This window comes from Lonchura striata, chromosome 28 (genome assembly GCF_050655825.1).
Source record: "Lonchura striata isolate lonStrDom1 chromosome 28, ASM5065582v1, whole genome shotgun sequence".
In the NCBI taxonomy this organism is placed as follows: Eukaryota; Metazoa; Chordata; class Aves; order Passeriformes; family Estrildidae; genus Lonchura; species Lonchura striata.
Window position 1 is genome coordinate 1,019,045 of NC_140730.1, and position 22,390 is coordinate 1,041,434.

Below are 22,390 nucleotides of genomic sequence, written 5' to 3' on the forward strand. Positions count from 1 at the left end.
TTCGGGATCGTTCCCACTGGGATTTGGGATCGTTCCCATTGGGATTTGGGATCATTCCCACTGGGATTTGGGATCGTTCCCACTGGGATTTGGGATCGTTCCCGCTGGGATTTGGGATCGTTCCCACTGGGATTTGGGATCGGCTCCGTTTGGTTGGAATTTCCCACAGGAATGAGAGAAAAATCTGGGAACGAACCCCAATTCCAGGCGCTGGGAGCACCCCTGGAATCCGGAGTTATCCCGGAATTCTGGCAGCTCCAGCGGGAAATCCGGGGAAAAGTTCCGCCTCAGAGCCGGGAATTCCCAGCTCGGGAGAAAAGTGGGATTTGGGGAATTTTGGGGGGGATTTCTTGGAGATTTTTTAGGATTTTTCGTGATTTTTTGGGGAAATTTTTAGGGGATTTTCTGGGAAGATTTTTTGGGAATATTTGGGGGATTTTTGAGGATTTTTTGGAGGAATTTTTGGGGATTTTTTTGGAATTGTGGGGGGAATTTATGGGGATTTTGGAGCTGTTTTGGGGATTTTTTGGGGGGATTCTTTGGGAATGGGATCCAGAGGGAAAACAGCTGCAGGCTCTGGACAGAAATCCCATTTTTTTTAAGCTGTCCACACCAGGGATGGGATTTTAGGGAGAAATCCCGCCCATTAATCCTGATTTCCAGGATTTTGTGCTCATTTCTCCAGAGAATTCCATGATTTTAGGAAGCAAAACTCTCAATGAAACCAACCTGCAGAGAAAATCCTGGATTTTCCCGTTTTCCTCCAAAATCCCCAGGAATTCCAGCTCCTCCTTCCCAGCTCTGCTCCATGGACAAAAAAAGAAGGAAGAACTGCCACGAAAAGCTATTAAATAATTTAATATACAATGGTAAAAAGCTCTGTACATGGGAATTTCCGTGGGGAATTCGGGAATTCCGGAGGAGCCCCCGGGATTCCCGCGGGATTTTCCGGCCGGTTCACCCATTCTGAGGGATTTGCACGGGAGATTGAAGGCGGAAAATTGGGGATTTTTGGGAATTCTGCTCCTTCCTCGGCGGCTCCGGGGGTGGGAACGGCGCTTTTCCCCCAGAAAATTCCCTGGGGAATTCCCAAAGCTCGGCCCCAACCGCAGCTCTCCAGAATTGGGATTTTTTTCCCCATTTTTTTTCCGAGTTTTTCCCAAAGTTTTTGGGATTTGGCCGCCCTGGAAGTGCTCAAGTCCAGGTGGGAGCAGCCTGGAATAGTGGAAGTGTCCCTGCCCTGGGATTGGGATCATCCCGAGGCTTTTCCAGCCCAAAATTTGGGATTTGGATCCCAACATTCCAAGCTGGATTGGAAATTCAGAATATCGGGCCTGAAATTCCAGAATATTCTGGAACATTCCGGAGTTAGAAAGGGAAAATTTGGATTTCCTGGATGGGGTTCGGAATTTTCAGCCTTTCCCAACGCAGGAAAATTCCAAGGAAAAAGATTCCAAGGAATTGGTGAGCCCCAGAGGAGATAAAAACTGGGAATATGCTTCCCAAAAACCTCAAAAACTGGGAAAACTCCCCCAGTTCCTGATGAAAATCCCCAGATCCCAAAATTCCTGGGATGGTTCTGTCTCGGTGGGATCCCAAAAAAACCCTCGGGAGCCTCTGGAATTTCCCACAGGAATTCCAGCCCTGCATTCAGGCTGGAAAATCCCCGGATTTGTGAATTTTTTGGGATTTTTTCCCATTTTTTTTTGAGTTCCAACGGCACCAAGAGTTTTGGTTAATCCCCAAAAAAATCCGTAATAAAAACTCCCAATCCTCAATCCCCAAGAATTCCAGGGATTTCCAGGTCCTCTGGAGTTTTCCAAGAGAATCAGAACCTGGATTTCCATGGGGGAAAAAAAAGAAAAAAACAACCTGGAAAATCCCAATTTTTGGGAACGGGACAAAAAAACCTCATCCCTGGAATGAATCCCAGAGGGAAAAACTGAGGAATTTCAGTGGAAAAAATTCCTTGCTCTGGAAAAAGGTGGGATTTGGGAAGGAAAAATGCTGGGAATGAGGGAATTTTAAAGGGATTTTAAGGGAATTTTAAGGTTCCTTCCCCATCCATTGGGATTCAAAATTCCCAAAAATCTCTTGGAAGTTCCAGGGCTTTGGTTTTCCTCTCTCCAAGAATTCCAGAGTTCTTTTCCCTCCCCCTTTCCCAAAAAACTGGAGGAATTCCAACTGGGAAAAACAACTTGATTCCACCCCAGGCACTGCTGGGATCCTGGAAAAAACTTCCAGCTTTTTTCTGGGATTCAGCATTCCCAGATTTCTGGGAAATCCAAAAAAAACTGGGCTAAAACCAGGGAGTTTAACCTGGACAAGGGAACTTTGTGCCAAGGGCAAGGCTGGAATTCCATCCCAAACTTCTGGATCAGGATTATTCCCAGGATTTGGGAATCCTTAAGGCACGGCTGGTGCCTCCAGCCTGGAAAAATTTGGGATCAGCAGGAAAATTCCGGATTTTTCCCAATGCCAACGGCGCGGGGAAGAGCTGTGGCTGCGGGAGGGACATCCCAGGAAATCCCGGATTTCCTCCTTCCCAAAAAAAATGGGAATTTCCCCTCAGGGGAATTCCAGCTGGGAATCCAATCCATGATTTCCTCATCTCAATTATCCCCGAGGATTCGGAGCTTCCCGCTGGAATTCCCAGCCTTTCCTGGGAATTCCCTCCAGGATCAAACCTTGGGATTCACCTGGACATTCCCACCTGGAAAAGAGCTCCGGAGGCTCCGGGCATCCTGGAAAATTCCTGGCTTCTTCTCGCTACCAGGAGGAATTCCGAAGCTTTTCCAAGGATTTGTTTTGTTTCTTTTCCCAAGATTTTGACGCTTTCCCCCCCCCCCCGCCCCCCTGGGATGTTGTTGGTGGATATCCTGGAGTTTTCCTGGAGTTTTCCTGGAGTTTTCCTGGAGTTTTCCTGGAATTCACAGCAGGCTGGCCAGGCTGGTGGTGGGGCCGTTCTGGGCCTGGAACTGGACTGGGGGGGGTCCATCCGTCCACTGCAAGGGAAAAACGGGATCAGAATCCCGGGGAAAATTCCCAGAAAATTCCCTCGGCATCGTGGCATTCCCAGGAAAACCCTAACCCTCCCCCAGGGATCCGAAATTCCAACCCCACATCCCGCTGGGATTCGGTTTTCAAGGGGGTTTTTTGGGATTTCAAAGCCAAAATCCCAGGAAAAATGGGAGAAGTTCCCTCAGGATCACGGAATTCCCAGGGAATCCCACATTCCACCAGGGAACCCTGCTGGGATTCGGTTTTCCAGGATTTGGGTTTTTTGGGTTTTTTTTTTGGTACTTCAAAGCCAAAATCCCACTGGGAAGGGTTTGGATGATCCGGAGGGAAGAAAATCCCAATTTTCGCTGTGACAGCACTGAAAAAACCCTTCAAAAATCCCGTTATTCCCGGGCATATCCCGATTTCCTACGGGATATTTCTGAGGGATTTTTTCCCTGGGAATGGCAATTCCAGGATTCCAGGGATTGGGAGGGATCGGGATGACGCCGAGGGAGGAAAATCCCAACTCTGGATGGGACAGCACTAAAAAAACCCATTAAAAAAAGCTGTGCAAATGAGGTGAAGGGTCCTTTTTGCCCCGGGAATGTTGGGAATGTCGGGAATTCTGGGAATTCCGGGAATTACCGTGATCAGGTTGTGCTCGGGGAGGCTGCAGGCCTCGATGTGATCCTGCAGCAGCTGCTGCGAGAAGTTCTGGTGCATCTGGGCGGCCTCGTGGGCATCCATGGCATTGCCACACGCCTTGTTCAGGTCTGGGAACGCGGAAAAATCCCGGGATTTGGCCCCTTCCGGCCTCGGGAAAATCCCGGGATTTGTCCCCTTCCCGCCTCAGAGAAATCCCGGGATTTGTCCCCTTCCCGCCTCCGAGAAATCCCGGGATTTGTCCCCTTCCCACCTCAGAGAAATCCCGGGATTCGTCCCCTTCCCACCTCGGGGAAATCCCGGGATTTGTCCCCTTCCCGCCTCCGAGAAATCCCGGGATTTGTCCCCTTCCCGCCTCGGGGAAATCCCGGGATTTGGCCCCTTCCCGTCTCGGGGAAATCCCGGGATTTGTCCCCTTCCCGCCTCGGGGAAATCCCGGGATTTGTCCCATTCCCGCCTCAGAGCCGCCCCCATCCCAAAATCCCTGCCCTGGGTCCGGGTTTCGTGCCAAAATTCCCTCCGGCTCAGGCTAAACCTGCTCCGAAAGCTCCACGGAAATCCCAGATTTTTCCCCAATTCCCAACTCCTGGCAGCACCCAAATCCCAGGGATTGCCTGGATTGGGATTTTTTTGGCGCTTTCCAGCCTCATCTGGTGAGGCTGAAGGTGGAAAAATCCTGGGATTTATCCCGTTCCCACCTCAAAACAGCCCTCATCCCAAAAATCCTGCCCTGCGTTTGGGGGCTGCACCAAAATCCCAAGGATTCCCTGGGATTGCAGGGAATAAAATCCCAAAACTGCCAGGGATCCCCTGGGATGAGAAGGAATAAAATCCCAAGATTTCTAAAGATTCCTTGGGATTGTAGGGAAACGGATTCCCAAGGATCCCAAAGCTCCCCTGGAGCTGCACATTCCCACCCTTGGGATAATCCCCCAATTCCCACCCTCCCCAAGGCTCTATCCCAGTTTTTTGTGGACACTGAATTCCCCTGGAGTTACAAATTCCCGTTCCCCCACAACCCTGGGATAATTCCCACTTTTTCCCAAGGCTGTATCCCAGTTTTTATGGATCCCAAAGCCCCTGGAGCTGCAATTCCCATTCCCCCACAACCCTGGGATAATTCCCACATTTTCCCCAGCATTCCCACCCTCCCAAAGGCTCTTTCCCAGTTTTCCAGGATAATCCCTGATCCCAAACCACCCCTGGAGCCGTCCATTCCCATTCCCCCTCTCCCAAATGCTCTATCCCAGTTTTTTTATGGATCCCGAGTTCCCCTGGAGCCGCCCATTCCCATTCCCATTCCCATTCCCATTCCCATTCCCCCTCTCCCAAATGCTCTATCCCAGTTTTTTTATGGATCCCGAGTTCCCCTGGAGCCGCCCATTCCCATTCCCATTCCCATTCCCATTCCCATTCCCATTCCCATTCCCATTCCCATTCCCCCTCTCCCAAATGCTCTATCCCAGTTTTTGTGGATCCCGAGCTCTGTGGAGCCGCCCATTCCCATTCCCATTCCCATTTCCCTTTTCCCCATTCCCATTCCCGCTCCCATTCCCATTCCCATTCCCATTTCCCTTTTCCCCATCCCCATTCCCATTCCCATTCCCATTCCCATTCCCATTCCCATTTCCCTTTTCCCCATTCCCATTCCCATTCCCATTCCCATTCCCATTCCCCCTCTCCGCCAGGCTCTATCCCAGTTTTTCTGGATCCCAAGTTCCCCTGGAGCCACCCATTCCCATTCCCATTCCCATTCCCATTCCATTTCCCTTTTCCCCATTCCCATTCCCATTCCCGCTCCCATTCCCATTCCCATTCCCATTCCCGCTCCCATTCCCATTTCCCTTTTCCCCACTCCCATTCCCATTCCCATTCCCATTCCCATTCCCATTCCCATTCCCATTCCCATTCCCATTCCCATTCCATTTCCCTTTTCCCCATTCCCATTCCCATTCCCATTCCCATTCCCATTTCCATTCCCATTCCCATTCCCATTTCCCTTTTCCCCATTCCCATTCCCATTCCCATTCCCATTCCCCCTCTCCCAAATGCTCTATCCCAGTTTTTTTATGGATCCCAAAGCCCCTGGAGCCACCCATTCCCATTCCCCCACAACCCTGGGATAATTCCCCCTCTCCCAAATGCTCTATCCCAGTTTTTGTGGATCCCGAGTTCCCCTGGAGCCGCCCATTCCCATTCCCATTCCCATTCCCATTCCCATTCCCATTCCCATTCCCATTCCCATTCCCATTCCCATTTCCCTTTTCCCCATTCCCATTCCCATTTCCCTTTTCCCCATTCCCATTCCCATTCCCATTCCCATTCCCATTCCCATTCCCCCTCTCCCCCAGGCTCTATCCCAGTTTTTGTGGATCCCGAGCCGCCCGATCCCGGCTTTACCCCGGAGCAGGGCGGAGGACCAGAGCTGCACCGACATGTCCGGGATCTTGCTGGCCAGCTGCATGGCCGGCACCACCATGTTGTTGCTTTCCTGGGAAAAAAGCGGCAAGGGAAATGGAAAAAACTGGGAATTGGGGAATTTCCCCTGCCCCTTCCAGCAGGGATCGAGCGGAAATGACGGAAAATTCCCGGTGGGAAACTGGGTTTTTGTGGCTGTGATCGATGCGGATGGGAGGGAGGAAAGTGCTGCAGATTCCCAAGGATTTCTTGGGATTGAAGGGAGTAAAATCCCAAAATTCCCAAGGAATCCATGGTGTGGAAGGCAATAAAAGCCCAGAATTCCCAGGGGTTCCCTGGGATGGAAAGGAATCAGATCCCAAGGATTTCCTGGGATGGAAAGGAATAAAATCCCAAGATTCCTAAAGATTCCTTGGGATGGAAGGAAATAGCAGTCCCAAGAATTCCTTAGGATTTCCGGGGAATAAAACCCCAAGATTCCCAAGGATTCCCTGGGATGGAAAGGAATAAAATCCCATTTTTCCCAGGCACATCCTGATTTTCTCTGGGAGTTTCTCAGGGATTTTTTGGGATTTGTTCTGGGAATGCCAATTGCAGGATTCAAGGGATTGGGATGATGCAGAGGGAAGAAAATCCAAAATTTGGATGCGACAGCCCTAAAAAACCCTTTAAAAATCCCATTCCTCCAAAGCACATCCTGATTTCCTTTGGGATTTTCTCAGGAATTTTTTTGGTGGGAATTCCTGGGAATGCCCATTCCAGGATTCTGAGGATTGGGATGATGCAGAGGGAAGAAAATCCCAAATTTGGATGCAACAGCCCTAAAAAACCCTTTAAAAATCCCATTTTTCCCAGGCCCATCCGGATTTCCTTTGGAATTTCCTCCAGGATTTTTAGTGGGAATTTCTGGGAATGCCCATTCCAGGATTCTGGGGATTGGGATGATGCAGAGGGAAGAAAACCCCAAATTTGGATGCAACAGCCCTAAAAATCCCTTTAAAAATCCCGTTTTTCCCCAGGCCCATCCGGATTTCCTTTGGGATTTCCTCCGGGATTTTTTTGGTGGGAATTTCTGGGAATGCCCATTCCAGGATTCTGGGGATTGGGATGATGCAGTGGGAAGAAAATCCAAAATTTGGATGCAACAGCCCTAAAAAACCCTTTAAAAATCCCATTTTTCCCAGGCCCATCCGGATTTCCTTTGGAATTTCCTCCGGGATTTTTTTAGTGGGAATTCCTGGGAATGCCCATTCCAGGATTCTGAGGATTGGGATGATGCAGTGGAAAGAAAACCCCAAATTTGGATGCGACAGCCCTAAAAATCCCTTTAAAAATCCCATTTTTCCCAGGCCCATCCAGATTTCCTTTGGAATTTCTTCCGGGATTTTTAGTGGGAATTTCTGAGAATGCCAATTCCAGGACTCCAGGGACTGGGATGATGCAGAGGGAAGAAAACCCCAAATTTGGATGCGACAGCCCTAAAAATCCCTTTAAAAATCCCATTTTTCCCAGGCCCATCCGGATTTCCTTTGGAATTTCCTCCGGGATTTTTTTAGTGGGAATTTCTGGGAATGCCAATTCCAGGATTCTGGGGATTGGGATGATGCAGTGGGAAGAAAATCCAAAATTTGGATGCAACAGCCCTAAAAAACCCTTTAAAAATCCCGTTTTTCCCAGGCCCATCCGGATTTCCTTTGGGATTTCCTCCGGGATGATTTCTGGGGGTTTCTGAGAATGCCAATTCCAGGATTCTGAGGATTGGGATGATGCAGAAGGAAGAAAATCCCAAATTTGGATGCGACAGCCCTAAAAATCCCTTTAAAAATCCCATTTTCCCCAGGCCCATCCGGATTTCCTTTGGGATTTCCTCCGGGATTTTTTTGGTGGGAATTTCTGGGAATGCCCATTCCAGGATTCTGAGGATTAGGATGATGCAGAGGGAAGAAAACCCCAAATTTGGATGCGACAGCCCTAAAAATCCCTTTAAAATCCCATTTTTCCCAGGCCCATCCGGATTTCCTTTGGAATTTCTTCCGGGATTTTTAGTGGGAATTTCTGAGAATGCCAATTCCAGGACTCCAGGGACTGGGATGATGCAGTGGGAAGAAAATCCAAAATTTGTATGCGACAGCCCTAAAAATCCCTTTAAAAATCCCATTTTTCCCAGGCCCATCCGGATTTCCCCCGGGATTTCCTCTGGAATTTCCCCGGGATGGCCCCGGATGCTCGGGGGCTCCCGGGAATGCCCATCCCGGGATCCCGGCTCACCCTGTGGTTGCCCAGCACGTAGAAGATGTGGCCCAGCAGCACCAGCGAGCACGCCGTCAGCCGGTTCAGGTCCTCGGCGTTCGACATCTTCAGCGTCTCCCGCAGGAAGCGCCTGGAAAAGCGGGAACGCCGGGAAAGGCGGCGTGGGGGTGGCTCCCGGGAAAGGCGATTCCCGAGTTTCTGCTTGGATTGGGATCTTGGAAGGTGCGGAGCCTCGGGACGAGAGGCCGCGAGGCTCCCCAGGGTTCCGCGGCATTGCAGGGGTTAAGATCTCAGGATTTGGGGAATAAAATTCCCTGGAAAACTGGAATTCCCTTCCTTGGGATTGCAGGCATTAAAACCCCAAGATTCCCAAGGATTCCAGGGAATAAAACCCCAAGATTCCCAAGGATTTCAGGTATTAAAATCCCAAGATTCCCAAGGATTTCAGGGAATAAAACCCCAAGGATTCCAGGTATTAAAACCCCAAGATTCCCAAGGATTGCAGGGAATAAGATCCCAAAATTCCCTGGGATTGCAGGGAATAACATTCCCAACATTCCCTGGGATTGCAGGGAATAATTTTCCCAAGATTCCCAAGGATTGCAGGGAATAACTTTCCCAAGATCCCAATGATTCCCAAGGATTCATGGGAATAACTTTCCCAACATTCCCTGGGATTGCAGGGAATAACTTTCCCAAGATTCTCTGGGATTGCAGGGAATAATTTTCCCAAGATTCCCAAGGATTGCAGGGAATAACTTTCCCAAGATTCCCAACGATTCCAGGGATGAAAATCCCAAGATTCACAAGGATTCCGGGGAATAACATTCCCAACATTCCCTGGGATTGCAGGGAATGAGATCCCAAGGAGTCCCTGGAATTGCAGGGAATAAAATGCCCAAAATTCCCAAGGATTCACAGGGATAAAAGTCCAAGAGTCCCAAGGATTCCCAAGGATCGCAGGGAAGAACATTCCCAAGGATTCCTTAGGACTGAAGAGAACAAGCTCCCAAGGATTTATACACACTGCAGGGAATAAAATCCCAAGGATTCCCTGGGATTGCAGGGAATGACGTTCCCAGGATTCCCGAGGAAGGAGCTCAATCCCCACCACATCCCCCAGCCAATCCAGGAGGAATCCGTGGGAATGGGATGGGGGTGAAGCCTTGGCATTCCCTCTGCCATCCCAAAAAGCCAGGCTGAGTTTTCCCACAGTTTTTCCCAGTTTTTCCCACATTTTCCCAGGGCTTGGACTCACTTGGCCTCGTTGTATCTTCCCTGGAAAAAGGAGAAGAGCCCTCGGATGTAGAACGCTGCGGCCCGGAGACAGTGGGAGCTATGGAAAAAAAACCCACGGATACCTCAGGATCCCACCCCAATTCCCAGGAATTCCAGCCCAAAATCCAGCTCCCAAGCACAATATTCCATTTCCGCCCCATCCCGAGTTTTCCCTTGGAGTTAGGTTGGGTTTTTCCCCCTGATCTGTTGAAAATCCTGCTGCAAATCCGTCATTTCCAGCCCGGGATGTTGGGATTTGCTGGAATTCTCACCTCACTGGGAAGTTGTGGTCGGGATTTATCCTTTCCAATAAACTGTAGAGCTGGAAAATGGGAGAGGAAAAGAGAAAATGGATTTTCCAAGGAAAAACCAACACCAAAACACCGAAATCCACCCCAACCAGCCCAAGTTCATCCCAATATTGGGAATTTTAGGCTTGCTTTGATCCCAAAAATCAAAGTTTTATCCCAAACCTCCTCCAACTGCACCGCATTTCCTGGATAATCATATTCCCAAGGAAAACTTGGAGCTGGTGGATCTGATAATGAATTTGATATTGGATTCTATTGATATAGAATTGAATTAAAGAATTCACAATTTTTAAAGCTGTTTTTTTGCTTCTCAATGGTTTTTCCCCAATTTTGTGTGCAGGAAGCAAAATTCCTGGGGAGAATCTTCCCAAGGCAAATCCCTGAGGGGTCTGGGAGGGTGAAAATAGAGAATTTTGGGAATAAAACAGCAAAACTCAGGAGCAGATCCCTATTTTTGGTTATTTCTGTGATGCCCCCAAACTGCTGGATATGGAAAATTATGGAAAATGATGGAAAATGGATGGAAAATGAAGCCAAGGGGTTGAATGACACATGAAAGAGTAAAACTTCATTCCAATGGGAAGAATTCTGGGAATAATTTAGAATATTTGGAATTTTCCAGACGATTCCTCAGGAATTCCCAATCCCTGATGAAGGAGCTGCTGCCAGCAAGGTTGGATGGCAAAAATTCCCAGAAAAAGGCAAATCCCAGGAATTTTCTCCACAGAAAAAGGGGATTTCTCATTCCCCTCATGAAGGAGCTGCTGCCAGCAAGGCCCTGATGGGAAAAACACCCAGATAAAACCAAATCCTGGGATTTTTTCCCAGAAAAACTGGGATTTCTCATTCCCCTCATGAAGGAGCTGCTGCCAGCAAGGTCTGGATGGCAAAAATTCCCAGGAAAAAACAAATCCCAGGAATTTTCTCCACAGAAAAAGGGGATTTTTCACTTCCTGATGAAGGAGCTGCTGCCAGCAAGACCCTGATGGGAAAAACACCCAGATAAAACCAAATCCTAGGAATTTTCTCCACAGAAAGTTGCAATTTCTCACTCCCTCATGAACTGGCTGCTGCCAGCAAGGTCTGGATGGCAAAAATGCCCAGGAAAAGGCAAATCCCAGGAATTTTCTCCACAGAAAGTTGAGATTTCTCACTCCCCTCATGAACAGGCTGCTGCCAGCAAGGCCCTGATGGAAAAAATTCCCAGGAAAAGGCAAATCCCAGGAATTTTCACCACAGAAAGTTGAGATTTCTCACTCCCCTCATGAAGGAGTTGCTGCCAGCAAGGTCTGGATGGCAAAAATTCCCAGGAAAAGGCAAATCCCAGGAATTTTCTCCACAGAAAGTTGAGATTTCTCACTCCCCTCATGAAGGAGTTGCTGCCAGCAAGGTCTGGATGGCAAAAATTCCCAGGAAAAGGCAAATCCCAGGAATTTTCTCCACAGAAATAGGGGATTTCTCACTCCCCTCATGAAGGAGCTGCTGCCAGAAAGGCCTTAATAGAAAATTCCCAGAAAAACCCAAATCCCAGGAATTTTCTCCACAGAAAGTTGCAATTTCTCACTCCCTCATGAAGGAACTGCTGCCAGCAAGGTCTGGATGGCAAAAATTCCCAGGAAAAGGCAAATCCCAGGAATTTTCTCCACAGAAAAAGGGGATTTCTCACTCCCCTCATGAAGGAGCTGCTGCCAGAAAGGCCTTAATAGAAAATTCCCAGAAAAACCCAAATCCCAGGAATTTTCTCCACAGAAAGTTGCAATTTCTCACTCCCTCATGAAGGAACTGCTGCCAGCAAGGTCTGGATGGCAAAAATTCCCAGGAAAAGGCAAATCCCAGGAATTTTCTCCACAGAAAAAGGGGATTTCTCATTCCCCTCATGAAGGAGCTGCTGCCAGAAAGGCCTTAATAGAAAATTCCCAGAAAAAGGCAAATCCCAGGAATTTTCTCCACAGAAAGTTGCAATTTCTCACTCCCTCATGAAGGAACTGCTGCCAGCAAGGTCTGGATGGCAAAAATTCCCAGGAAAAGGCAAATCCCAGGAATTTTCTCCACTGAAAAAGGGGATTTCTCACTCCCCTCATGAAGGAGCTGCTGCCAGCAAGGCCCTGATGGCAAAAGCACCCAGGAAAAGGCAAATCCCGGGATTCTGTGCCCAGAAAAGCGGGATTTGGGGAGAGCCCAGCTCACCTCCTGGTGCCGATTCCCCTCCCGGATGTAGACGCTGGCCAGGTTGGTGACAATAAACGCCCACAGCTCCTGGTGGGTTGTGAGCTGGAAAGGAGAAAATTCCCACATATTTCAGCCTTTTCCTCACAATTCATTCATTCCCATTAAAAATTCCTGGCTTAAAAAAAAATCACACATCGGTATTTTGATGAAAATCCCCCCACAATCCAAGGAAAATCATTAATGAGTAATGGAATTAAGGATGGCTTCCCTTCCAAATTCACGTTGCCATCCTCAAGTTTCCACGAGAAAATTTGGGAATAAAATCTCACCCTCAGTGCTGTAGTGAATTGTGCTTCTGCGTTATCCATGCAGTTGACAGAGATGCAGTAGAGACCCTGGAAAAGAAAGGGTATTTTTTGGGAATGCAGCCCAAAACATTCCTGAATCCATGGAAATGTTGGGATAAGAGCAGGAAAAAGGGAGCAATGAGTCTCGAGTGTGGGGAAAATCGGGTATTTTCACAAAATGTCCTTTAAAATAAATTATTAATGGGAAAAAAAAAAAAAAAAGCTTAATTTAGCTTAAAAAAAGGCTTTCTTAAAATTATGGAAAACTCAGTATTCCCTACAAAAATCCTTCTCCTGCCACAATTCCCACAGAAAACCATCTCCAGTAGGCACAGCTGAAATCCCTGGATTTCCCTTTTTCCAGCTGATTCCTCCCAAATTCCCCCTCCCTTCATGAAGGAACTGCTACCAGGTAAGGCCTTGATGGCAAAAACACCCTGGAAAAGCCAAATCCAGGGAATTTCCTCCACAGAAAAGTGGGATTTTCTCTCCAGGAGCTGCTGGAGCAGCCTGGGATAGTGGGAAGTGCCCCTGCCCCACCCAAGCCATCCTGGAATTCTGCTTCCAAAGGGTTTCAAGGCGGGGATGAGCTCCCGCAGCAGTGCAGGATGCAGATCTGTAATTCCCAGGGAATCTCCTCTCTGGAATTCTGTGTGGGATGCAGAATCCCAAGGTTTCACCCCAAAAACTCACCAGGAGCGTGTGCAGCTGGGCAGCGTGGTTGGAGAAGAGCCTGGGAGACTGCTGGCACAGCTGGCAGACCTGGGAAATCTGGGAAAGAACACAATTCCCCGTTTTTCCACCCAAATCCCGCTCCTCGCTCCCCTCATGGATGCAGGGATCGGCTCCAGCATCTCCGGGGCTGGGTGTGAAAAGGGATTTCCTCACATCCCTCCCACATCCCAGCTGCTTTGGAATGGTTTCCTCCACCCCTTGGAATTCACGGCCACTCCTGAAGCGCTCCAGATTTTCCAGGAAAAGTGGAATAAAAGCTCCCAAAATCTGGGATTGGGGCGAGTTCCTGGAGACTGGAGCAGGAGGCTGAACCCCTCCCCATTCCCAGCACATTCCCAGTAAAGCTGACAGCAAGGACTGGGTGATCCCGTCCCGGGATGGATCCCCACGATTTTAAAATGATTGGAAAAATGGGAAAAAGAATGTTCAGCTTCCTCTGGAACAGCACAAATCAACCAGGAAAGAGGAGGAAAAGCAGGAATGTGAAAAAATGGGAAACACCTGGACGAGGCAGGGACTGGAAGAGGAAGGGGAAGGAGCCACTCTGGAATGGATGGAATGGGAAAGAAAACACTGGAATCAGCCTGGAATTGCCACCAGGAAGGTGCCAATCCAATCAATTATTGATTATTCCATGATCAATTCCAAAGTGCCCTTAAATAAACGTTTTAGAGGAGCCAATCCCACATTTCCCAAGTCCTGAGCCCCACCAAGGCTGGCTGAATCCATGATTACCCCAGCAGGAATTCCCACCTGAGCCCAAAACTGCAATTCCCACATTTTAAAGGCTGTTCCTGCAGGATATTCCCATTTTTTGGGAGCCATTCCCAGGCAGGAAATGCTAGAATTCCCACGTTTTGAATGCTGTTCCTGCAGAATATTCCCATTTTTTGTGAGCCATTCCCAGGCAGGAAATGCTGGAATTCCCATGTTTTGAATGCTGTTCCTGCAGAATATTCCCATTTTTTGGGGAGCCATTCCCAGCCGGGAAAGGCTGGAATTCCCACATTTTAAAGGCTGTTCCTGCAGAACATTCCCATTTTTTTGGGAGCCATTCCCAGGCAGGAAGGGCTGGAATTCCCACGTTACCTCCTGCAGGGCTGTGGCTTTGTGTCCCGTGACCAGCCTGCACATGATGATGTGTTCCAACAGAATCACTTGGAATGAGGACAGGATGGGGCTGCAGTCCAGCACTGGGAAAGGAGCAGGAGCAATTCCATCAGGCATTTGTGGAATGTTTCAAATCCCACCCCAAAAAAAAAACCACCCAAAAATCTCATTTTTGTACTCCAAAGCCACCACCTGGCCTTAAAATCAGGGGTTTAATCTTGGTTTCAGTCTTAGGCTGACCCAGCAACTCAACCAGGCTGCGGGATGGGTTTAAATGAGGAGCAAATAACGGGATTTTCCAGGATTTTCCTGGAATCCAGCTGAACTCCAAGCCCTTTTTCCTTACTTTTGAGCTTCTCCAGCTGCATGAGGGCTTTGTCTGTGTACTTCTGAGCCTTCTCCAGGTAGCCTGCCTGCATGGAATGCATCACTGTCACCTGCAGGGAAGCACAGCATGCATTACCCACCTGGGCTGCAATTCCCACCTGGGCTGCAATTCCCACAGCGGAAATCCCTGGGAAGTCCTGGAGCACCCCAGGATGGTGGGAGGTGTGACTGAGAGGGTGGGAATGGATTATTTTAAAGTTCTTTCCCACCCCAACCATTCCACAATTCCCAAAATTTGTCTGGGCAGAGAGGGAAGGGCTGGGAATTCACGGAATTCCTCAAATCCCAGATTTTTAACGTCACCAAGGGTTGGAACCATCTCCAAGAAATGGAACAAAATCCTTCAGCAATTCCAAATCCAGCTCTCCTCATGCTGATATAATTAAGCCAAAGCGGTTCTGCTTTGTGCAAATGACTCAATTTTCATTTGACTCAGGTATTAATTAATGAATTAGTGAGTTATTAATTAATTAATTCCCGTTTCCAGCCTGGAATCTCCTCACACACTGAGCAGCCCCCTCAGCATCACCCCAGGGCCGCTGAGGGGGAAAAAAGCACCAAACAGGTGATAAAATTAAGCCAAAGTGCTTTTCTTTTGTATAAATAACTCAATTTTCATCTAAGTTGGATGTTAAATAATAATTTAATTAATAATTAATTAATTCATCCCCATGTCCAGCCTGGAATCTCCTCACACACTGAGCAGCACCCTCAGCATCACCCCAGGGACACTGAAAGGGAAAAAAGCACCAAACAGTTGATAAAATTAAGCCAAACTGGCTCTGATTTTTACAAATTACCCCATTTCCATTTGAGCCAGGTACTAATTAATAAACAATGTAATAATTAGCTAATTAATCCCCGTTTCCAGCCGGGAATCTCCTGACACACTGAGCAGCCCCCTCAGCATCCCCCCAGGGACACTGAGGGGGAAAAAAACACCAAACAGTTGATAAAGTTAAGCCAAACTGGCTGTGATTTTTACAAATTACCCCATTTCCATTTGAGCCAGGTACTAATTAATAAACAATGTAATAATAAATTAATTAATCCCCGTTTCCAGCCGGGAATCTCCTGACAGACTGAGCAGCCCCCTCAGCATCCCCCCAGGGCCCTGCGGGAAAAGCAGCCCAAAGCAGCTCCAAACCCGCTGGCTCCAGAGCGCTCATTAAGGGCAATTAGCAGTAATTAGCTCTCACCAGGTAGACCAGCACACACATGTGCTCCTTGGGCAGCCAGTGGAAGAGGTCGGCGGGGTTGCTGGGCAGGATCTCGTCGTCGTGCAGGGTGGAGATGGTCTGGATGCACTGCTGCAGCTGCTTCAGGCACGGCTTCACGCTCTTCACCTGTGAGCGAGTCCCGCGCGTTCCCTCCGGAATTCCTCACGGCCCTCCGGAATTCCTCACGGCCCTCCGGAATTCCTCACATCCCTGCCTCTGGGATGCTCCGGGAGAGCAATTCCCAACCATTCCCACCAATTCCCAACCATTCCCACCAATTCCCAACCATTCCCACCAATTCCCAACCATTCCCTCCAGAATTCCTCACATCCTGCTGCTGGGATGCTCTGGGAGAGCAATTCCCAACCATTCCCAATGGAATTCCTCACATCCCTACCGCTGGGATGCTCTGGGAGAGCAATTCCCAACCATTCCCACCAATTCCCAGCCATTCCCTCTGGAATTCCTCACATCCCTGCTGCTGGGATGCTGTGGGAGAGCAATTCCCAACCATTCCCACTAATTCCCAACCATTCCCTCCAGAATTCCTCACATCCTGCCGCTGGGATGCTCTGGGAGAGCAATTCCCAACCATTCCCTCCAGAATTCCTCACATCCCTACCGCTGGGATGCTCCGGGAGAGCAATTCCCAACCATTCCCAGCAATTCCCAACCATTCCCTCTGGAATTCCTCACATTCCTGCCAGAATTCCTCACATCCTGCTGCTGGGATGCTCCGGGAGAGCGATTCCCAACCCTGAAAATCTCATCAGAGACCATACAAAAATATATAAATACACAAAAATATAATGTATATATATATATATATATAATATACATACAATTTATGTCTTTCTATTTATATATATATATATATAAAAATACAAAGACATAAATTGTATGTCTATTATATAAATTTATACAATTTTTACACAATTTACGTAAAAACATAAACGATATAAAAACCTAAGGGACGTCTCTCGACTACCGCGAGCCACGCCATTCGGAACGAAGCCAAGAGGAGCTCGCTTCCATGAAATCCCCCAATCCCGTGGGGCTGTTCCCGTACCTGCCCGGCGTCCAGGTAGTGCGTGACCTGCAGCACCAGGAAGAAGACCCGCAGCGATTCCTTCTGGATGGGGTTGCCCTGCCAGTTCTCCACGATCTGCCCGCACAGCGTCAGCAGCGGGTGCACCTCCTGCAGCTTCCGCTCCATCAGCAGCAGCTGCAGCGCCAGGGGAAAGCGGGAGAATCCCGAGGGAATGGCAGTGCCAGGGGAAACCGGGAGAATCCCGAGGGAATGGCAGTGCCAGGGGAAAGCGGGAGAATCCCGAGGGAATGGCAGTGCCAGGGGAAAGCGGGAGAATCCCGAGGGAATGGCAGTGCCAGGGGACAGCCGGGAGAATCCCGAGGGAATGGCAGTGCCAGGGGACAGCCGGGAGAATCCCGAGGGAATGGCAATCCCTCAGGAATGGCAATGCCGAGGGACAGCCGGGAGAATCCTGAGGGAATGGCAATGCCAGGGGAAAGCGGGAGAATCCCGAGGGAATGGCAGTGCCAGGGGACACCGGGAGAATCCCGAGGGAATGGCAGTGCCAGGGGACACCGGGAGAATCCCGAGGGACAGCCGGGAGAATCCCGAGGGAATGGTAATCCCTCAGGAATGGCAGTGCCAGGGGACAGCCGGGAGAATCCCGAGGGAATGGCAGTGCCAGGGGACAGCCGGGAGAATCCCGAGGGAATGGCAGTGCCAGGGGAAACCGGGAGAATCCCGAGGGAATGGCAATCCCGAGGGACAGCCGGGAGAATCCCGAGGGAATGGCAGTGCCAGGGGACAGCCGGGAGAATCCCGAGGGAATGGCAATCCCGAGGGACAGCCGGGAGAATCCCGAGGGAATGGTAATCCTGAGGGAAAGCCGGGAGAATCCTTCGGGAATGGCAATCCCGAGGGACAGCCAGGAGAATCCCCCCAGCAACAGCAATTCCAACGGACAGCCAGGAGAATCCCTCCGGAACGGCAATCCCAAGGGAAAGCCGGGAGAATTCCCCAATTCCGGGATTCCCCAATTCCAGAGATTCTCCAATTCCATGGATTCCCCAATACCATGGATTCACCACTTCCATGGATTCCCCAATTCCATAGATTCCCCAATTTCAGGATTCCCCAATTCCATGGATTCTCCAATTCCATGGATTCCCCAATTCCATAGATTCCCCAATTCTAGGATTCCCCAATTCAATGGATTCCCCAATTCAATGGATTCTCCAATTCCAGGATTCTCCAATTCCAGAAATTAGGATTGGAATATTCACCTGATTCCCACCCCTCTCTCCCCCCCAAAAAAAAAAAATCCTCTGGAATTTGCAATTAAACAGGGAATAATTTATTTTAAAAAGATTTGCAACTCACCATCCCCTTGCTGAGCAGAAAGAGAGCTCTGGAATAAAGGAAAATAAAGTTAAATTCCAAAAGAAATTACTCCATCCACAGGAAAAAACAAACAAACAAACCAACAAACCACCAGGAAAAACAAATCCGCCTTTTTCTCCCACTAAAAACAGGGAAAAAGAGAATAAGGGCAGCTGATAGAGGAATTCCCAGGGAATTAGGGGAGGAAATTCCAGAGAATTCAGGGAGGAAATCCCAGGAATTCAGGCGGGAAATCCCAGGGAATTCAGGGATGGAATCCCAGGGAACTCAGGGATGAAATCCAGGGAATTCAGGGATGAAATCCCAAGGAACTCAGGCGAAAAATCCCAGGGAATTCAGGGATGAAATCCCAGGGAATTCAGGGATGAAATCCCAGGAATTGAGGCGGGAAATCCCAGGGAATTCAGGGATGAAATCCCAGGGAACTCAGGGATGAAATCCCAGGGAACTGAGGCAGGAAATCCCAGGAATTGAGGCGGGAAATCCCAGGGAACTCAGGGATGAAATCCCAGGAATTGAGGCGGGAAATCCCAGGGAACTCAGGGATGGAATCCCAGGAATTGAGGCGGGAAATCCCAGGGAATTCAGGGATGGAATCCCAGGAAATTCAGGCAGGAAATCCCAGGGAACTCAGGGATGGAATCCCAGGGAACTCAGGGATGAAATCCCAGAGAATTCAGGCAGGAAATCCCAGGGAATTCAGGGATGGAATCCCAGGGAACTCAGGGATGAAATCCCAGGGAATTCAGGGATGGAATCCCAGGGAACTCAGGGATGAAATCCCAGGGAATTCAGGGATGGAATCCCAGGGAACTCAGGGATGAAATCCCAGGGAATTCAGGCGGGAAATCCCAGGGAATTCAGGGATGAAATCCCAGGGAATTCAGGGATGGAATCCCAGGGAACTCAGGGATGGAATCCCAGGAATTCAGGGATGGAATCCCAGGGAATTCAGGGATGGAATCCCAGGGAATTCAGGGATGGAATCCCAGGAATTGAGGCGGGAATGCCGGGACCCCTCGGGAATTGTCACCTGGTGTACTCGGAGCCCACCACGCGCGCGTACTCGGCCCCCACGCCCAGCAGGTCACAGGCCGACACCAAATCCTTCTCCAGCGTGTGCAGTTGCTGAAACGGGAATAAAAACAGCCACAAAAACTCAGGGTTTGCTCCATGAATCCCAAGAAAACACCATTATCCCTGGATTTGCAAATTCCTGCTCCTTAAAGGGGTTTCAAGCCCGTTTTCCAAAGACATCTGTGGCGTTTCCAAGGATTTGTCTGAGCCCAGAAGGGTTTTTTTCGCCTTCAAATTCCTAATTAGTGAGAAATTGGTTAAAAATGGCAAAGGGTGAAAATCCAGTGTTGATCAGATCCCAAGAGCTCCAAAAAACCCAGGGATTGTCACACTGGAGCAAGAGTTTTCCCAGCAAGAGGAGCCTCCGAGGTGTGCTCCCAAATTTGATCCCGTTCCCAACCCCAGGTGGGAATTCAGGAAGAGAACAAGCTCCAAGGAAATGGGAAAAATGGGAAACTCCAAGGAGAGGAAAAGCTTCGGAGTCCTCAGGATGAACTCCTGGAAAACTAAATATTCCTTAATCCAAAGGGAATTAAGGTTCTTTTTCCATAAATACGCTTCAGCGTGCCTCTACTCCTATAAATATTTTTAATTTACAAGTATTTTGGAATGTATTCCAAATCAGGAACAAGAATTTTCCTTGGATTCTTTTCCTTGCTCCTTTTCCTGGTTACTTTTCCTACTCCTCCCATCCCACATTAGACATAAAACAACGCTCCCAACCCCAGCAGGATTTGCTCTCCCTGCAAACCCCAAAATGGATTTTCTCCCTCCATCCTTGGAATTCCAGGTCTCCGATTCCCACAGAGTGATCCTGGCCGATTCCTTGATCCAATCCAACACCAACTGCCTTTTCCCTCTCCACTAACGACAAATTTTTAGGAACTAAAGGGATAAAAAGCAGCCGTTTGCAGCAATGTTTTAGGGAACATCAGACTGCAAGGCTTCCAGGCTGCTCTGAAGGGGGATGCAGGATTTTTCCAGGGATTTTTCCCCAGGAATTGCTGCTGCAGGGACTCACGGCCAGCTGGAAGAGCAGCCTGCAGTGCCAGTAGGGAGTCTGCTGGGAGATCTGGATGGCTTTTCGCAGCAGGGGCTTGGCCGTGTCCACGGAATTCTGCAAGGCAAAGAGCCCCAGTCAGCACCCAGCAGCTGGGAATTCCCGGGAAAACCACGGGAATTCCTGGGAAAACCACGGGAATTCCCGGGAAAACCACGCCCGGAGGCGAGGCTGGGAGGGGTCAGAGTGCTGGAAAAAAAAAAGAAAATTAAAGTGGGAGAAGTTTGGGGCTGCTCCGTCCTTGGAATGGCCACGGCAGGGCGGGATGGGACTGGAGAAATCTGGGATTTGGGAGGATTGAAGAAATCTGATAGGAGAAATCTGGGATTTCGGGAGGACTGGAGAAATCTAGGATTTTGGGAAGATTGGAGAAATCTGGGATTTTGGGAAGATTGGAGAAATTTGGGATTTTGGGAGGATTGGAAAAATCTGACAGGAGAAATCTGTGATTTTGGGAGGACTGGAGAAATCTGGGATTTTGGGAAGATTGGAGATATCTGGGGTTTTGGAGGTTTGGAGAAATCTGGGATTTTGGGAGGTGTCCCTGCACGTGGCAGGGTGGGATTGGATGGGATTTAAGGTCTTTCCAATCCAAACCATTCCAGGATATTCAAAATCCTGAGGAAAATCATGGATTTCCCTCCCTCTCCCCTGCCCATAAAATTAACATTCGTTTAATAAGGACCCAAAGATTTATTTGGCCAAGCAAAATCCTCTTGCAGTGGGAAACTCTTGCTGCAATTCCAGCAGGAACTCCCTCAGTAAGGAAGGAAAAAAGCCTCTCGTGGCAGAAATGGGATTTTTTCATGGGATTACCCCGTTCCAAGCCCAAATCCGAGGGGCACAGAGGGGTTTTGGGGGGTTCTCTCACCTCCTGGCAGTAGAGCTCCGACAGCAAACTGGCTGCCTCGAACTTCACATCTTCAAACTGGGGGATCTGGCACCAGGGTTAAGGGAACCACAAAATCTGGGTGGGAAAGAGCAGCAAAGCCTCCACAACCCCTCAGGAAAATGGGGGTGAGAGGGGATTTAAGGTCCCTTCCAACCCAAACCCTGCGGTTCTGTGAAAGCAGATTAAAACCACCCATCCCATGCCCCCGTCCCCAGGCCCTTGAGGTGTTCTGGGGGTTTCCTTGGAGCTGTTCCAAGCACGGAGCTTTTCCTGGATCCCGGGAAAAGGATACCTGCTGGGATATCAGCCACTGCAAGAGAACACAGCGGGTTAGGCTGGCACAAACCCCCCCAGCACCCTCCTGCTCCGTGCCCGGAGCCTCCCACCGCCGCCTGCCCTGCTCCTCATCTTCCGCCGCCTGCCCTGCTCCTCATCTTCCCCCGCCGCCAGCACCTCTCAGCCGCCCCTCCCGCCTCTCCTCACCTTCTCCAAGAGCCGGAGCCCCGCGCCCACCGCCCCCAGCCGCTGCCCGGTGCCCCCGAGGCCGCCCCAGCGCCGCTCACCGCCTTCTCCAGGTGCCCGCGGGCCTGGTCGCCGTTGCGGGTGTGGTGGTAGAGGACGGAGCCGAGCTGGAGGTGCGTGCGGGCCTCCATGCGGGCCGGGGGCTTGCGGGGCAGCACGGCCTGCAGGCAGTGCACGCACAGCCGCACCTTGGGCGGGCTGGACGTGCGGAAATGCTCGGCCAGGCCCAGCAGCGCCAGGTACCACGACTCGCCCGCGGCCGCGCCGCCGCCCGACCCCGAGCCCGCCGCAGGCCCCGCCGCGCCGCCGCCGCCTCCGGCAGCTCCGCCGCCGCCTCCCGCGCCGCCCGCCGCTCCCGCCGCCTCCCCGGAGCCGCTCCCGCCGCCTCCCGCCGGCTGCGGCGGCTGCTGAGGCGGCGGCGGCTGCTGAGGGGCCGCCGCGCCCGCCGCCACCGCCGCCATCTTGGGGCCGCCGACAACACCGCCGCGGGGCGCGGGGCACGACGGGACTTGGAGTC

General features: G+C 50.1%; 1 protein-coding gene across 1 annotated transcript; it reads right to left on the bottom strand.

Annotated features, from left to right (window-relative positions):
- Positions 1 to 842: 842 nt before the first annotated feature.
- Positions 843 to 22,349, bottom strand: MAU2 (MAU2 sister chromatid cohesion factor). Its single transcript, XM_077788880.2, has 19 exons — positions 21,915 to 22,349; positions 21,644 to 21,661; positions 21,331 to 21,396; positions 20,421 to 20,516; positions 19,356 to 19,450; positions 18,302 to 18,329; positions 16,961 to 17,116; positions 15,871 to 16,017; positions 14,631 to 14,721; positions 14,264 to 14,367; positions 13,133 to 13,210; positions 12,422 to 12,487; positions 12,111 to 12,194; positions 9,885 to 9,934; positions 9,593 to 9,670; positions 8,353 to 8,464; positions 6,067 to 6,157; positions 3,649 to 3,776; positions 843 to 3,005 (listed from the first exon to the last, which is right to left on the bottom strand). The coding sequence occupies exons 1-19, from the start codon at positions 22,332 to 22,334 to the stop codon at positions 2,931 to 2,933; spliced, it is 1,983 nt and encodes a 660-aa protein (XP_077645006.1). The 5' UTR covers positions 22,335 to 22,349; the 3' UTR covers positions 843 to 2,930.
- Between the last annotated feature and the right edge of the window lie 41 nt (positions 22,350 to 22,390).

Excerpts from the sequence above, each read along its gene's own strand:
- MAU2 (XM_077788880.2), bottom strand. The coding sequence starts at position 22,334 with ATGGCGGCGGTGGCGGCGGGCGCGGCGGCCCCTCAGCAGCCGCCGCCG. Across the intron at positions 9,671-9,884 it reads GACCACAACTTCCCAGTGAG|CTCCCACTGTCTCCGGGCCG; the intron begins GTGAGAATTCCA and ends TTTTTTCCATAG. Across the intron at positions 8,465-9,592 it reads GGAAGATACAACGAGGCCAA|GCGCTTCCTGCGGGAGACGC; the intron begins GTGAGTCCAAGC and ends CCGCTTTTCCAG.